The sequence below is a fragment of the Pelodiscus sinensis genome, chromosome 8, assembly GCF_049634645.1.
Source record: "Pelodiscus sinensis isolate JC-2024 chromosome 8, ASM4963464v1, whole genome shotgun sequence".
Lineage (NCBI taxonomy): Eukaryota > Metazoa > Chordata > Testudines > Trionychidae > Pelodiscus > Pelodiscus sinensis.
In genome coordinates this window covers 23829947-23847893 of record NC_134718.1, presented here as the reverse complement: position 1 = coordinate 23847893, position 17947 = coordinate 23829947, and the positions used below count along the sequence as shown (strand labels likewise).

At 42.5% G+C, this 17947-nt stretch overlaps 1 protein-coding gene across 3 annotated transcripts in view; it reads right to left on the bottom strand.

Annotated features, from left to right (window-relative positions):
* ARID5B (AT-rich interaction domain 5B) overlaps positions 1-17947 on the bottom strand; it is a 168546-nt gene that overhangs the window by 133592 nt on the left and 17007 nt on the right. For 2 of the 3 annotated variants that reach the window (XM_006129784.3, XM_075934882.1), the window contains one exon: positions 14646-14871. In XM_006129784.3, the coding sequence (XP_006129846.2) occupies positions 14646-14871 (226 nt within the window). Of the gene's footprint in view, positions 1-14645; positions 14872-17947 lie in introns of those variants that run through there. The other variant, XM_075934883.1, reaches the window with a different exon arrangement.

Here is a 17947-nt window from a genome sequence, read left to right as displayed (position 1 = left end):
ACATCATCAAGCATATGACAAGTATAATCTAAAATGAAAGAGATTATGAAGTCACTACACTAATAAAGGGAGTATTAAGACTTCATTTAGCAGGGCAAATTGTTCAGAGTCCAAACAGAGGGGATGCATATATATATAATTCCCATTAATATTAATTAGAGCTATGCACTCACTCAGGCAGATCTCTATTCCTCCCATCCAATGTGTGGCAGATTAGCCAGTGGGTACTGTGCACTCTACCATTGAGCAGTTGCTATTGGCAGAGTGAGGGGTCCACCACCTATTCCTCAGATAGGCTAACACCATTTGCTTAGTTCGTCACTAGTGAGATGAGTTCATAGAATCATAGGGCTGAAGAGACCTCAGGAGGTCAGAGAGACCAACCACCTGCCCAAAGCAGGACCAATCCCAACTAAATCAACCCAGCCAGGGCTTTGTCAAACTGGGACTTAAAAAACTCTAGGGATGGAGATTCCACCACCTCCCTAGGTAATCCATTCCAGTATTTCACAACCCTCCTAGGGAAATAGTTTTTCATAATATCCAACCTAGACCTCCCCACTGTAAGTTGAGACCATTGCTCCTTATTCTGCCATCCGTCACTACTGAGAACAGCCTCTCTCCATCCTCTTTGGAACCTCCCATCAGGTAGTTGACGGCTGCTATCAAATCCCCCCCTCACTCTTCTCTTCTGCAGACTAAATAAGCCCAAATCCCTCAACCTCTCCTCGTAGGTCATGTACTCCAGCCCCCTAATCATTTTGCCCTCCGCTGGACCCTCTCTAATGTGTCCATATCCTTTATGTAGTGGGAGGCCCAGAACTAGACGGGATACTCCAGATGTGGAGGTCATGGGAAATTATTGCAATGTCACATGTGTATCCAATCATAGAAAGATTCTTGGTTCCTTGTCTTCAGTTAGCTGGATGTCCACTTATCATGGGTGTGTCCAAGTTTCCCACAATCCCATAAAATTTGTTTACAGACACCAGCCCACCCTCCACCCACCCATGGTTGCCAGATGGTTTAACCAAAAATACTAACCCTCCCCTCCCCCCCCGAAAAAAAAACACCAGGAAAAAAATTCTGTTGAGAAAAAAAAGGGGGTGACCAAAGCAAAAATGAATAAATAAATAAATAAATGAAAAATAAAAAATTAAAAAATCAACATGGCCAAAATCAGCATGGCCCCTTTAAGAAGAGGCCTTTTTTGCCGGTGGCCATTTTGTTTTTCTGTTTCAGCCACAAGACAAGCCCCTGCGAAACCAGGTGGGGGGGGGGGGGCAGCGAGGAGGCCGGGGGACTAGGCCCAGTTGCTGAGTGTGTCATAGGGTTGCCAGGTGTCTGGTATTTTCACCTCCTGACAGGGGAAAAAAAATCAGAAAATACCAGACATTTTAGGTGTCCGGTATTTTCTGATTTTTTTTACCGGACAGGAGGCAAAAAAACCAGACTGTCCGGGTCATTACCGGACACAGGGCCGGCTCAAGCCATTCCTGTGTCCCAGGCAGTGGGTGCACGATGCATGTGCAGCTCCACCCCGATCGCACGGCGCATGCATGGCCCCGCCCTCTCGGTGTGCTGCGCACCTTATAGCTGCAATCGGGCGCGCAGTGCCTGATTGCAGCTCTGAGGGGTGTCATGCAGCCCCCTACCCCGGGCGCACAGCATCCCTTCCAGCTGCCATCAGGCACCCCCCCATAGGTTGGTGCCCCGGGCAGCTGCCCGGCTAGCTCCCACCCTTAATCCAGCCCTGACAAGACACCTGGCAACCTACAACCAACAGACAGACAGCACAGGATAAGGGTCCCTTGGGAGGTGGGGTGAGTTCTGAAGTGGCCTAGGGCATCAGCACCTGGAGCACAGGGTGTGGTGGACTAGAGTCCCTGGCCCCCACCCCACCCACCCACTCAGGCAGCAGCCGGACAGCCAACACGGACTGCCCCAGGGATCAAGCTGCCTCCCATATCAGGAAGGCAAGATAAGGGATGCCCTGAAAGTAGGGTGGGGTGAGGTGGGGTGGGTTCTTGAGTGGACTAGGGCCTAGGACTTGGGCTCTCAGTATTCTGTGTTGTTATTCAGCTCTTATTTATCCTGAAATGTCTTTGAAGAGCCCAATAAGCAGTTGAAGTGTTGGTAATGCTGCCAGAAAATATTGACCTCACATTGTTCAGCACCAGTCAGGTTCCAAAGGTGCCAGACTAGAGATGTTCAACCTATATTCTGGAACAAATTGGCATTGCTTCAGGTTAACACTAGTCTGTCTATATATATAAAAAAAATTTCCAGCATCCCAGAGACTCCACCCTCCCACAGCCTCCCTGCTCCAGACACTGTTCAGGAACTGGTAAAGCTGCCTGGCAGCCTGGGCTGGGCAGATTCTGCCACACAAAAGGCTGCAGCCAGAGCTGAATGGGAAGGATCCTTCAGAGGCAGAATCTGCCAGGCTGGGCTGCCAGGCGGCTTTGCCTTCCCTGAACAGTGTCCGGGGCAGGGAGAGATTCCATCCTGGGCCTGGGCACCATTCTGGATCAACCTGCTGCAGGGAATGGAGTTGCAGCAGCGCTGCCACCATTGCTTAGAGGCAGGGGCAGATGACCGTTTTGCGGGGCCCCAGGCAGCATAATTCCACGCCCCCCCCCCCTTTGCCACGGCACATGCGCAGGGCTTTTTGAAGCACGGGGCCTGAGGCGACCGCCCCGTTCGCCCTGCCCTATATCCGCCCCTGCTTAGAGGGGAAGCCCCAGGTAGAGGGTACCGGGAAGCTGGACCTGGGGATCTTGGAGGCCTTCCCAGCGGCCAGAGAGCCTGAGGTGCCGCATGGAGAAGGCCCACAGGGAAAGTGTCGTGGGGCCTGTTGGCTGAGGAGAGGTGCTGGCTGCACACTGAGCCAGCCCTGGTGGCCCCCTGATTGGGGGAAGCAACCACTGTGTCAAGTCCCCTTCTGGCAGCTGGCTGTGGTGCACAACCATATGTGTGAGATGGGCTGAGCTTTGGCTCGCTGCCCAGGGATGGGGGCCACAAAGTTGTGCTCCTCTCAAGCAGGGGCTTGGTACAGGGGGCTGCTTCAGCTAGTATGAGGCTCAGGGTGTAACCCACTCACATGGAATCAGAGGCTGGCTCTTCGTCCCTTGCTGCCTGCTGCCCCATCCTCCAACAGGCCCTGAGTGGTAGAGGTAGAAATGGAGGCAGGGGAATGGGGGTGTAGGAATGGAGGACTGAGGTGGGGCTAGGAATGGAAGGAAGGGTGCGGTTTGTGGGCCAAGGACTATTTTATTGGCGGGGGGGCAAGAACGTGAAGGGTGTTCACGGGGGGGGGGATTGGCTGGTGACTGAAGGGCACGAGCAGGCAGGATGGGCCAAGAGCATTCGGATAGAGGGGCCTGTCCAGAGGTGGCAGGGGGAGAAGTGTATGAGTGACTTAGAGCCATGGAGAGCGCAGCTGGGCTCACTGCAAGATTAAAAAGGTCTCTGCCCATGAAAGCAGCCAGCGAGACAGGGGTTGGCGAGTGTAGCAAGCAGGGGGCACAGCCCCTAGTGTAAATCAGAACACAACTTGTGCCCCCTGACTTCAATTAGACCAGAATTTGTCTCTTTTTTCTTTTCCACTTAGCTACATTGCTTTTCCCTAGTGTTTGGAATGGAACTGAAATGCAAATGGCTGTACACTACTCTAGCAAAATGTCCTATCATACAGGTACATAGCTGAAAATGCAGACAATGATAACTGATATCAGCACATTTTGAGGACAATGCTAGTTTACTGTTGCTGTAGGAATCAAAGGGAAAACATGTTGTTCTTGTAGGGTTTACAACAAGAGTATTTATTTTGGGTTTGGTTAAATTTCTTGGTGAAGAAAAGATAATTAAAGTACCAAGCAAGCTAGTTAGAAGCCAGGGCACAGCATTACAATAAGCTTCAAATATAACAAAATGCCTGGTCTCCGGAGAACAGAAGAAAATCACAGTATTTAAATCACCCAAATACTGCTTGGGCAACCCCTTCACCCAGGGAATTGAAAGATCAGTTGGCTAAACACCATCAATGCCCTCAGATTGCTGCTGATGAACGTTCAAAGGAGAAAACCAGTTTCTTAGCAGACTGGGGCAAGGTAAAATGAGCGTGTTGGGGGCAGGGACTGCTAATGGGGAGCTAGGTGCAGAGGCTACTACGGTCATCCAAGCAGGGAGAAAGGCAACAGCCACAGAGGGCTATGAAGACTCGTGAGCCCTAAGAACAGCATGGCCATTCTGCATGTAAGAGGGACCGGTGATTCTAAACAGGTTGGATAGAAATCAATGCTTTTTTAAATTAAAAAATGGATTTTTGAAATTTAAATTGGTCTTTCAATAAAATACTAAATTTCTCCTTTAACAGTTTTTAACAGTTACAATTCAATGTCCTCACAAATATGTTACACCTGCGCTTACAGTCTCATCAAAATGAGCGAATGGCACTAGTCTGTCCAGCGTAACAACCAGCTCTTGCTCCTTAAAAGTTCGGGCTTTCAGTTTCTATTAGTCTGCTGAGACACATGTGCAAAGATGGGCACAGGCTGGATGGGATTGTTTTTGTTCTGTGCTTATGTGGAAGTGAACCTGGGCCAAGCATGGAATAGTTAGGTAGGACACTGTCTAAAGACAGAAACAATATCTAGGAAAGGAAGGAGGCAGTATGGAAAGGAACAGTGGAGGGGCCTCAAAAAGAAAAGGGAGGACATTATTCAGCACACACGCAGCTTTCTATAGTCCTCTATGCTTTTGTCACAGAAAAACTGTCATGGCTTCTGATCCTATCTGGGAATAGCTTGAAGAAATTCGTTTCCTGGGTAAAACAGGAAAACGTGTCACGTGTTAGCGGTGCAAGAAGTTGTTGCAGGGCCTAGCTGCAAAAATAAAACATCATAAGAAAACTGCTTATTGGGAGAAAATGCTGTAGATGAAGATGTGGATACGTCTGAAGAACAATGTGGATCAACTCTGCAACATCAAATCTGTATATGGATCTCAAATGCTGTGTGAACTCAGCCACCATTGGCTTCAGCAGGAATTAGGGTTGCCAGATGGTTTCAACAAAAATACCAGACCCATTTGACATTACATCACAATCTACATTACATTTTATTTAGAAAATACTGGACATTTATATTTTCTCAATTTGTTTCCCGAACAGAAAGCACAAATACAGGCAGTCCCCGGGTTACGTACAAGATAGGGACTGTAGGTTTGTTCTTAAGTTGAATTTGTATGTAAGTCGGAACTGGTACATATTGTAGGGGAAACTCTAGCCAAACATTTCTCCAGAGCTCAGTTTTATTCTCCCACACCTCACTTCCCTCAGTCCTTTATTCTCAAGCTGAGGTGTCTGCTGAGAAAAGCCGCTCCGCGTCTCCCTAGTCTGCTGGGGGGGGGGGGGGGGGGCGCTAGCTTTGCATCTTCCTGGTCTGCTGGGCAGAAGCAGCTAGTGCAGGGTTGCCTCACCCCGTTTGTAAGTAGGGATCCGATGTAAGTCGGATCCATGTAACCCAGGGACTGCCTGTACTGGACTGTCCGGTTCAAAACCAGACACCTGGCAACCCTAGTGGGAATTTCCTCGGTATCTTACAGTATTGGGCCCCTTGCTGTGTGTCTTTGGTCAACGTTAACTGTCCATTTTGTGCCTTGGCATCCCCATTCTAAAAAGGAGCAAAAGATACTGATTGCTAGAAATTGTATGTAAATTGAGCTACTATGGGTATGATTAAAAAAAGCCCTTACTTTAAAGACACTCCATACAGTGATCCACAGAGTATGGTACCCCAGCCTGCACATGCTGTTATTTATCATGCAGTGGTGCTCAAAATGTGCTAGCAGCTGTATGAATGTACATCTGGAGTTAACTCTCTTCCCAAAGAGCCAGTTTTCTTTTCTCAAACTCCTCAGATCCCCACAGACAAGCCAGGGTAATAAGTAAGGATGTAATAGTGTAGTCGATTAACCGATTAATCAATAAGCAAATGCGTATAGGTTAATGCTGCAGACTACATGCATTCCCCGCACCCGCCAAATTTTTTAGCATGCTCGGCAGCAGTCCGGCTCAGCCCTGGTTTGAAATGGGTCCGGGACCTACCCCTGCTACAGCTCTGCATTTAAAGTGTATTAGGAAATGGGAAGGCAGGTAGCCTCACTCTGTTCTAGCTCACACCGAGTTTGGGAGCTCAGACCCATCCTAGACAGGGGCTGTTGCCAGCCCGCGCTGCTGCCTCTGTATCAGAAGCAGTAGCACAGGGCAACAGGCAGCTGGTCTGTGAGGGGGCTAGTTTTTAAACTGGCTCCCCTTACGGACCAGCTCCTGCCTGCCACCCTGCACTGTATCAGAGGCAGCAGCGCAGAGTGGCAGGGGTGAGGCAGAGCACACTGGCTGCCAGCCCCACCCACGGGGACTATAAAATAGTCCACTAACCGATAAGAATTCTTGAGGCTACTCAACTATTCAATTAACTGATATTTAACATCCCTAGTAATAAGGTTGATTACCCACTGAAGAGGGGCTGCATTGATTACGCTTCCTAAGAGAGCAGTAAGAGATTGCCTTGATCCCTAGCAGAGGATGACAGGAGTGCTGGTGCAGAGGTAGCCCCGAGTATCAAAGGGAAAATGAAATAATGTGGACGGGATGTTCACACAAGGTTAACCGAGATCAAGATGGTGCGGGATAAGAACACAGAGACAGGAAGCCATGGGGAAGTGAGAGCAACAACAATGACATTCAATGGGAGACAAACAGCTAATCAGAAAATTAGCAAACTGAATTAAGCCTGACGGTTGAGAAGTCAAAAGACCGTGATAAAATGTGAATAAAGGAACTGATGTCAGTTCTAAAGTCACCAAGAACTGTAAGGCTGGATGTCCCAATAACCAAATCACTCCTAATATTCCCTGAGAGAATTCACAGCTGTTCTCCTGTGACTGGTTCATGAAACCATACAGGCCTTGCCTTGACCCTGCTCTCACCAGGACACAGAGCCCAGGTGGCACTGCTTAAATTCTGAAAAGCCTGCATCCCTACCAGGGAGCTGCTCCATTCTTCCTCCCAAGTCCACAGTGATGTGCTGCGGATTAGCAAAAATGTTGCAGAGCCACTACAAGTGGCAGGAGAGGGACCGACAGCTTTCACAGGCCCCTAGGCCAGGGTGCAGGGGTTGCTCTGCACACTGGAAGAGGTGGGGCCTAGGTTAGAAGGACTGGGGCCAGGGGCAGCCAGCCTTTAGCACCACTTAGAGGCATTGGACCTCCCCCAGCCCTCGAGCTGTACAGAGCATGTGGCATGGTACTCTGGAAGCGATTTAAAGGGGCCCAGGCCTCCGGCCACCACTGCTGCCATAGTAGAAGTAACAGCAGCTGCAGGGCAAGGCCTATGTGTCAGTAAGGGTACGCCTACACAGCAAGGTTATTTCGGAATAGCTGATGTTATTTTGAAATAACAAAATGCGCGTTTACACAGCAAGCCATGATGTTAAAATAATGTCAAGGTGGAGGAAACCTTCACTCTCATTTCTCGAGGAGTAAGGGAAGTCGAAGGAAGAGTGCTCTTCCTTCTGCTTCCTGCTGTTTACACAGTGCCAAAAGCTGAATTCAGCTATTTGACTTCAGCAACGCAATTGACGGAGCTTAATTTGACCTTAGCACTGAAGTGTAGATGTGCCCTAAGAGAGCTTACACAGAGGCATAGCCACGCGTTGGCCCCAATGCAAATTAAAAGATGGGACAGGAAAAGGCAGGATGAGCAGTTTGCTTCCATGCTTCGCCAGCTTTATGGCAGTGTAACTCCATGCAAGTCAGACCCAAAGTGTTCACAAGAAAACAATACCAGAGAATTGACAGAAAAGCAGAAAGAGGAGGGGGGAGAATCAGGCATTGCCCCTTATCCTCCATCAACAGAGGGAAGGGTTGCTGAAAGATAAACCTCAGTCATGGCAGTGCTCAATGCTCTTAGATATTTAGGAATAGCCAGGATACTAATATTTCTACATAAATATGTATTAGCCTCCTGAGTGTATTATCTACAGGCAGAGAAGGTGTATTATCTAAACTCAGTTCAGTTTCCGCACCACCATTTTGGAGTTCAAAGCTAAAGGGCAAAATAATGGGCCCAGATTGCAGTAGAAAACGTCTTTCTGTCCCGGAACCTGATGACTCCTTCAGACAACATCACAGTGTGGCAACCTCAGCTGCAATTTTTGGCATGATAAAAGGCAACAACAAAAACCCCATGGATACAAGCCATAATAAAAAGTAGGGGCTCAGATCATGGATAGGAAAATTCCAGCCTGTGGGCCAGATTTGGTCCACAGGGTTAGTCCCTGGCAGGCGCCCACCTCCATGTTTACCTGCATTTTTGCAGGGATCAGAGGATGGCAGCTCTGGTTGGCTGAGAATCGCTATACACGGCCAATGTGAGCAGCAGAAAGCAGCGTCCTGGTCCACGCAGCTTCTCGCCACTTATATTGGCCATGAACAGCGACCCATAGCCAATGAGAGCTGCGATCATCCAATACCTGCGGAGGCCCAGGTAAACATAGCAGCGGCGGCCTGCGAGGGACTAACCCTAGCAGGCTGATGCTTTTTTATTGCTTATGCCTGGCCCAGATCCACAGTGTTGCTTTAAAATGCTCATGAGAATCTATTTATCCATCTTAAGTGATCTATTAGCCCAAGAAGGTCAAGAGTCAATAAAGTCACCCCGAGTCAGCAGTCAGACCCTCTCGCCCCCCCAAATCTAAAATCCCTTCATGCTCGGTGCAGCAACACAGAAGAGGTGGGGGAACAGACCATTTCTTGACTAAACACAAGCACTGCCACAGTACAGCAGAATCCCAATCAATGGTGCCCCCAGGTGCTATATTTAGTCATCCCCCTACCCACCTCCAGTCTCTTCTCTCAATTTCAGCTTGGACTTCTTTATCTTTTATTTCTGTTTCCAAAGACACATTTAGAGATGAGCCCATTCATAACTGCCTATCCACAGACAGTTTGTGGCAGCATAATTGACAATGAGTCTACTGCAAAAAGGAAAATGCTATTTTAATAACCTGAGCCTAAAATACATTCTGTTGTATGCCCCAAAGGGTTTCAATAAAAAGTCAACCTGTAGAGACATATTTTCTTGGCTTAAACAACAATCCAAAGCATATAAATGTAGTCCAACTATAATGACATATTTATAGGCCAATAAAGCTTACATTACAGCTTTCATACTTCACTTAAAGGAACTCTGTAAGAAACAGTGTTATATAAAATAATCTGAAATATTTTTAACTATAGCCCAAGGAATACAAATTTGTAACTTACCCATGTTTAACTGATAGTCTTTACACTGCTTAATTGTGAAAAAATATATAAAAAAATGAAATGATTCCTCATCTGGCTACTTCCAATTGATTTACCAAATATGGGCATTCAAGTCCATTTATTACAAATAACCTCAAGTCCCTAAGTAATTCCAAAGATAAAAATAAATAACTAGAAGCCCTAGTAGTGTCAGGCCACTTCTTCGGGAAAAATAGGCTCCCGTGTTTATTATGAATAATACATTACTCAACTGTTCTATTTTTAATATTCTGCATTGTTGCTGTTTCTTATTTGTATAAACCTTTGAAATAAGCAATCAAAAATATAAATAGACTTAAGATATTAATTACTCACATTTAATGCTGACATATTTGCAAAGAGAGAGAATGTATAAAATACACACCCAGAGAGGCAGGGATACAATTTTTGGAATCATTTTTCAGGCTGAAAAACTTAACCAGAGAAATATGAGATTTTTATATATTTAATGCATTTCCTAAGGAAAAGACCTGCATAATTTAATAGGGGTGAAAACAATAAGTTTCTGTGGAAATGTAATCTGTTTCTATAGAAAGTACCTTTAAAGCCTATTGAACTCAATGGAAAATAATATGCTTTCTATATGTTTTTGAGCCATCCTTTAGGATTCTTTAGCAGGGATATAATTTTCTATTAAATTTTACAGAAAGGTCAAATATATGCTATAGGAAAGTAATCATTTTTATTCAACTATACAGAATTTTTTCATCAAGGAAATGTGAATTTCCACAAGGAAAATGGTTTCAGACAATCACATTGTTTATCTAGATCCTGTCAACAAAATATCAGAAATTTGCTAGCCTACATCCAGCATTAAACATTGGTCTTAATAGCAGAGATCATGAATCATTTTCCTGACAAATACAAGCAAAGATTTTTTTTTCTCCCTAGAAACTAGGCTATAAACTACCTCCCTAAGGGAGAGGCTCCACTATGAAACTGACCATCACTTTGCACTGTCATCTATAGAAACGTTTCGTGAACTGTTTTAAGATGAGAAAAAACCTTACCCACAGTGGCTTAAGAACTCATTCTTGGAACCCTACCTGCCATCATTAGAGCAAGACAATCTGATAGCAGCATGCACTGGTTTGTTGGCATGATCCAGTGTTGGATGAACTCATGGGTGTGTACTTCACACTCACTAAAGGTGCCATTTTGACAAAAGTGAAGTTACCATGCAGACAGGTCAACAGCACAAGGTTCCCTACTCTAAGGGTACATCTAACTATGTAGCTATTTCAAAATAAGCTATTCTGGAGTTATTCTGAAATAGCTAATTTCGAAATAACACGTCTACACTCCAAGGAAACCTCAAAATTAGTCCAATCCAGGCTTCCCTTACATAGACGTGCTATCTCGATTTAGAGGCCCAACAGGCCCTGGGGAGGAATAACTGAGAATGGCCCTGGGGAAGGGCTATTTTGGAATAGCAGCAGTGGAGAGTCCACACGCCTTATTTCAAAACATTTATTTCAGAATAGGCGTAATTCCTCATATTGGCATCCCTCGGTTGGCAGAGGGATGCAGATTAGTCAGGTTGATACTGCAAATGAGGCAGGGATTTAAATATCCCATGCCTAATTTGCATAAAAATGGCAGCCGCGTTTTGCCGACTCAGCACTTCGTCGGCAAAAAGTGGCAGTCTAGAGGAGGATCTGTTGAGAAAGAAAGCCAGGAGGCATAAGGGATCTGTCGAAAAAGGCTTTCTTTCTCCACAGATCCCTCTCTAGACTGCCACTTTTTGCCGACAAAGTGCTGAGTCGGCAAAACGCGGCAGCCATTTTTATGCAAATTAGGCACGGGATATTTAAATCTCTGCCTCATTTGCAATGTCAACCTGCCTACTCTGCATCCCTCTGCCAACAGAGGGATGCAATCCAGACATATCCAGAGTGTGGTGTACAGATTTCGGAGCATGCCATCTGCTATTTTCAAATAACGGAATGGCTGTGTAGATGCTCGCACTGTTATTTCAAAATACCGCTAGTTATCTCAATATAGCGGTGCACTGTAGACGCACCCTAACTGATTCCCTCTTCTTACAAATTTTATTGTGTTAACGTATGATTGCGATGAGTCAATTAGATGACACAATGCTCTCTGTAAATGAACAGTGAGTGCAGAGGAGAGTAAATTTAATTAAACATCCTTTGAACTGTCACTGATTAAATCCTGATCCTATGTCAAACCAAATATCAGCGTCAGGTCTCTAATTGTTTCCTTAGCAAGAGATATCATAGTTCCTCCAGATTATTTACTAAACAGGAAACCTATAGTAGAACCTCAAAGTTACAAACACCAGTTACAAACTGACCAGTCAACCACACAACTCCTTTGGAACCAACGTCCGCAATCAGGTGGCAGTAATTACCACCTCCCCCCAAAAAAGAAAATGCAGGACAGTACTACATTAAATGTAAACAATTATACAATAAAGGGAGTGTTTATTTTTTTAAATTTGAACAAGCTAAGGAAACTGTTTCTGTTCTTGTTTCATTTAAATTAGGATGGTTAAAAGCAGCATTTTTTTTCTTCTGCATGGTGAAGTTTCAAAGTTGTATTAAATCAAAGTTCAGTTGTAAACTTTTGAAAGAACCACCATAATGTTGTGTTTAGTATTATAAACATTTCAGAGCTACAAACAACCTCCATTCCCAAAGAGTTCTCAATGGAGGTTCTATTGTACATTTATTTAGTCCCTTTAATGTTTATATTATGTGTAAATAAACCAAGATTCTATTGGTTTATTTATTCTAAATCAAGTTTCTATTGAACTCAGTGGAAAATAATATGCTTTCTATATGTTTTTGAGCCATCCTATAGAATTCTTTAGCAGGGATATAATTTTCTATTAAATTTTACAGGAAGGTCAAATATATGCTATAGGAAAGTAATCATTTTATTCAACTCTACAGAATTTTTTCATCAAGGAAATGTGAATTTCCACAAGGAAAATGGTTTTCAGGCAATCACATTGTTTATCTAGATCCTGTCAACAAAATATCAGAAATTTGCTAGCCTACAGGCTTTCTTGTCCTTCTTTCTGTTTCTGGACTCATTCTCAAAAGCAACATGCCCAACTGGTTATTTATCTGGTTTATCTTCTTGCTCCTGTTGGTTTCAAACCAATCATAGCCAGTCAGAGAGAGAAACTTATGAGAGGCCACTATTTTTTGTATAGGCAATGGCAGTGCAATCTGATTCATGAACTAAAAGAAAGGCACATTCTGTGCTCCTAGTGTTGGTTTTTCACTATTACATGATTATAGTTCAGATTCTGTGTGCATTTTTAGAGTAATCCCTCTTTTCAAAGGCTTAACATGCAGCTATGAACTGAGCATTTGAGGTTTCAAGATGATTTCTTTGGCTTGTGAGTCAATAATACTGGTTTAATAAAGTTACCCCAAAGGGTTTGTTTGTTTGTTTGTTTGATAAAAACAAAACAAAGAACATTACAACCCATAAGCTCTGTCTGAAAAGCATTCAGATTTTTTTGCAACACCAAACAGATGCAAGGAAGTGTACAAGGAAGACTGAAGTGTAATATGAGATAGTCTAATTACAAAGAAGAAGAAACCACTAACAAAAATTTTCTAAGTGTTTTACTGTAGATATTGATTAAAAATATCAGTTTTAATCATATGTGAAACTTCCATCTTGACTAGCCCATAAAATAAAGCAAGGCTGTCAAAATCACCTCACATTTGTTCAGATGGGAAACCAGAGACTCACCACAGTTGTAAGGCAAGTTCTAAAAGGCAGAACCTCAACTAGTGTAGACAGACATGCTGCTTACCCAACTGAGAACTTGGCCTGCTACCTTCAATTCATGTAGGTTGGCAAAAAAATTCTGCACACGGAGGTATCACCCTCAACTTTTTTTATTTCTTACTTTTCATTCATGTACGTGCTAAGCGTGAAGCTACCTATGCTTAATTTATTTAAAAAATGCATGACTGGAAATACATTTATTATAATACAAATAGAAAAATATTTTCCTATCAGCCGGTGTGCATGCCAACCTCCCAATAAAACTAATGGGATTATGTGTATTTACCAACAGAAAACCGACCACCTCAGACATCATAAGAATGTGTCACATTAAAGGAAATGGGAGTTGTGTGCTCACAACTTCTACAAACTTGGCATTTGTAAACCCAAATTCTGCTCCCATTAGTTCCCACTCCTGCCAGCTGATACATTTGGGCAGATTCCTGCATCCAAATCCCACTGATGTATTGAAGTCAAAGAAAAGCTAGGCAGTGCAAAGTTCATCCACGTGACCCAGCTTATAGGAGTGAGGCCCTATATGCACATGAAGAACAATAAGCGCCCCAAATACTGAATGCCCACTTGCAGAGAGCCAAAGCAGGAAGAGACACTATGCTGGGGAGAAGCTATCCATATGAGTGCCCATGCCTCTCCAGTTTTGCAGGGAGGGAAAAGTGAGAAAGAAAAGATCCATGGACTCATGAAACAAAGTGCCAGTACCAATGGGTGCAAGTACTGTGAAATGGGAATGTTTTTTAAAAATGAAGGCTGAATGGTACAATAAACTTTAAAGTAAAATGCATTAGACTGAGGATCAGTGTCCCAAAGCTAGGTGTGGAAACCTCATTACTTAAGACAATTAACACTTTCATTGGACAAAGACTAGACAAGCACTAGTGATAGGCAACAAGCCGAAGTTGGCAAAATCATATCCAGTATGACTGAATAGGTCTTTCTTTGACTTCTCTCTTCAGTGAGTCTAACTACTTCAAGAGAAGGCATCAGATTCAATCCCATAAGATCTCTAGCATGCACTGGTCTCCATGCCGACATAGGTTCTGTGGGAAGCTCTTGTAAATTACCTTGCTTGGAGCTTCAGGATTTGAGCTTTAGTGCTTGCGGTCTGAGGCTATGTCTAGACTGCAGTATTAAATTGGAAAAAGATATGCAATTTGATTTACTTTCAAAGGAGCCTTTTCCAAAAATTTCGTGCATCCATATGACACCAAATGTCTGGAAAAAAGTGCTCTTTCAACACATCCCTTATGCCTTGTAGAACAAGGTTTACAGGGATGGTGAAAGAGCACGTCTGCTTTTTCATTTTTTTTTTTTGAAAAAGTGGACGCGTTCCTTGGATGCGGCGTTGCCAATGCAGTCTAGATGTAGTCTTAGAGTCACTATCAGTTTTGTTTGAATGAGCATTGCAGGATTGGGCCCATTACCTTTAGAAATGCATTCACAAGTAGGCAAACAGCGATTTTAAAAAAGGAAACTATATTTACCAAGATCAGCCTTTTCCTTTAGAATGTCTTTGAAGTTCAGGCCACAGTTGAGTGTGGATTGCCTATATCTCATCAGGGCTTCCTTCTGTCCATTCTTGCCCAGTTCCATGGGTGTGACGGGGTCAGCCCGGAGACCACACTTCCACTTGGAGAAATCGGAATGTGCCCATTTTGCCAAGTCTTCAAGCTTCACAGTCACCTTCTCTGAAACAGCAATAACTTCATCCTGCAAGATGTAGTCAAACAAGAACAGAGCATGTCATGTGGGGTTTATGATGAATGATAAGCTTGTCGCACTGCCTCTTTGACATGTTATTGGAAAATTTTATCTTGCTCCTGGCAGATCACTTTTTCTGTGATACAGAATATCCAATAACTCATGCAATTTGCATGCCATCTTAATGTCACTGTTAGTTGTTTATTTGGAGCAAATATTTATGTGATAAAAAATGTCCAAGAACATCAAGGCAGTAGTCTTAAAATGCATTTTAAATGTGTACTGCCAAAGTGCATTCTGTATATCCCAAAGGCTCGGATGAAAGCTTGCTTTTTAGGTGCAATTAGCTACAAATGTAAAATCTCATGGCTGGATGACTAATGGTTATAGCTAGTCCTCAAATAAATGGGCTACGTAAATCTTAGATTCTTAGAACTCTGACTCACCAGAAGATTCCTCTGTTTATGGTACATTTTCCCTTGGCTTATACACAAATATTGAATTTAACTTTTGTCCTAAAAATTAAATAAAACTATGATGTAATCCCAAAAGAAATACTTCATAAATGTCTTGTATGTTTCCCACCAAAAGAAACTCACATATTCTCATGTTTCTTAAAACTTTTTCAAGAACAGAAAATAACTGTATTTTTCTCTAATCTTAAGAATACAGTCTAAGAAAAAGCAATTTAATCTTAGTTTAGCCTGCTGAACATATATGTGAATTAAACATCTCTAATTGCTACATTTTTATCCTTCCAGGAAACAATCAACTCTTCTCGTCATGATGAATAAGCAAAATGGTTTATGGCTGCCTACAGTAAGCAGGGCTTGAGAAGGCTTCAGAAAAAGAAAAACCCAACTCCAACTCCTACTTTAGATCTTGAAACTTGTGATTTCTAAGTTCAATATTTGAAACAGTTGATGTTTTAACTTGAACTGACATTTACACCACACATTTCGAGATAAAACGTAGGTAATGTAGTCACTTTAAATGTATTAACCATAATCATTTCTTTTTTCCAAAATATACACAACTATTTAGGAATAGGAGGGGGGCAAAGAAAGAGTAAGTGAAATTCTTGCAGTTATTAAACAAATGCATGGTTGATATGGTTGATGTGTGGATTTGGGGGGGAGGGGTTGTTTTGTTTTGTTTTGTTTTGTTTTGGCTTAATACATTCCTCAGGGGAGGGAGGGTGGGTATGTTTTGTTATAAGTTACACACAATATGAAACCTGCACAGTAGCTCTGGTAAAACAGAGATCTGAAATTTCAGTCTTCCTTGTATAACATCAAGTTGTTTTATAAGCAGTCATTTTCTATTACTTTTAGTACAGTAACAAATATTTGCCCAAAAACAAATCAGACTCATATGCTAAGTAAATATTAGTAATGGAATCTTTCCCTTTATCATTGTGCTGAATATAAACTTCTGTTGAACAAACAAGCAGACAATATTTTAACTTTCTGCTTATGACAAATGTTATTACTTTGTAAACAATGCTGCATACTACATAGCACATTTTCAATGGATGGTTTCACCCAATTTCATTACACCATCCACTTGAAATAAAAGATCTGTAGTTGCTATGCATTTTATAGCCATTACATGGTGATTATTAAATGTCAGAGTGAAAAAATTGAGTCTGCATGAAGACAGACTTAACAGCTTCTGGATGGGTTCTTCTATATAGGATACTGAATGGAATCATTAAGTATCACAATTTCTTATACTGAATACTTAGAAGCAATCTATTTAGCAGCAGCTTTCAGAGAAATCTGACTTCTAGATTAGATATATTTTTGGTTAAAGTGTTATTTTCAAAATAACTTTCATGGCCAAATGATTATGATTTCAATTACCAGTTTCTTCATTTCCTTTCCAAGAACTGGTATGACTAACTTTGGCTAGCATACAAAGTTAGTCAAGCAAACAATCTATTAACTAAAAGAAAAGTACAATCACTGTAACATCATCAATGAGTAAACCTGTTTTTGAAACTACAACCGTCACACACATAGTACATGCAGAAACCATAAATCCAAGAAAATGAGTGGGAAAACAATCCATGTGTTTCACTACCAATTCACCAGCAAACTGACTCTGAAACATAGTTTTATGCCAGGATTTAGTTGGAAATTTGATAAAGAAGCAGAAAAATTTGGAAGATACAAGAATCAGGAAACACAAAAGAGCATAAATCACGTGTTCACATTTCAAGTTTTGTGTGGCAGCAAAATGACCATGCAGCAGCCATAACCAACACATTCTATACTTCGTGTTGTCTACATGTGTGAATGCTAAGAAAAGAATCATTACAAAAGATGTCATGTGATCGCATTAGCAATTTGCAGAATGAATATTAGGACCATAAATACTGTTGTGGCAGCTAATGTAATACAAAAGGTATGCACCAAAAGGCACTTTGAATCAGATTAGCACATAAGGCAAGTATATGAATACAAACCATAACAAAAATTTATCTGGTTACTGTGGAAACGGATGCAATTAAGGATGTCTCATTTTCCGAACGTTTTATAGATGTGTGCAGAGGAAAAAACAGATCAAAATGCAATTAAATACATTGTGTGGAATTTTCAAAAGTACCTAAGTGACTTAGGAGCACAAATATCTTTGAAAATCAATGAGACATGTGCTCTTAAATCATTTAGCTGCTTTAACCTATAAATAATTCTTTGCCTCATTATCTATAAAGAAATTCTTAGATGTGATATTTTCAAAATGTTCTATGTTGGCCTGCCTCATCTCACATCAAAGTCGGGGGGAACAGTTTTAGGCTAATGCTGAATGCATTTGAAAGTCCTGTCCCAATGGCATGGGTTCAGAAAGGTAGCTAAGTGCACATAATTTTAAACACTTAGGATAGGATTTTCAAAAATGCGGAATGGAGAAAGGTACGAAAATCTCACGGACGTGCCTAAGTGAAGATAGGACTCTCCCATAGATTTTTTAAAAATCTCATCCTAAACAGTTCCATTAACCTTCATGAGACTACTCACATGCTTAAAGTTAAGCATGTACATAAATATCTTCCTGAATGGGGCCCTATACTGTGAATGTC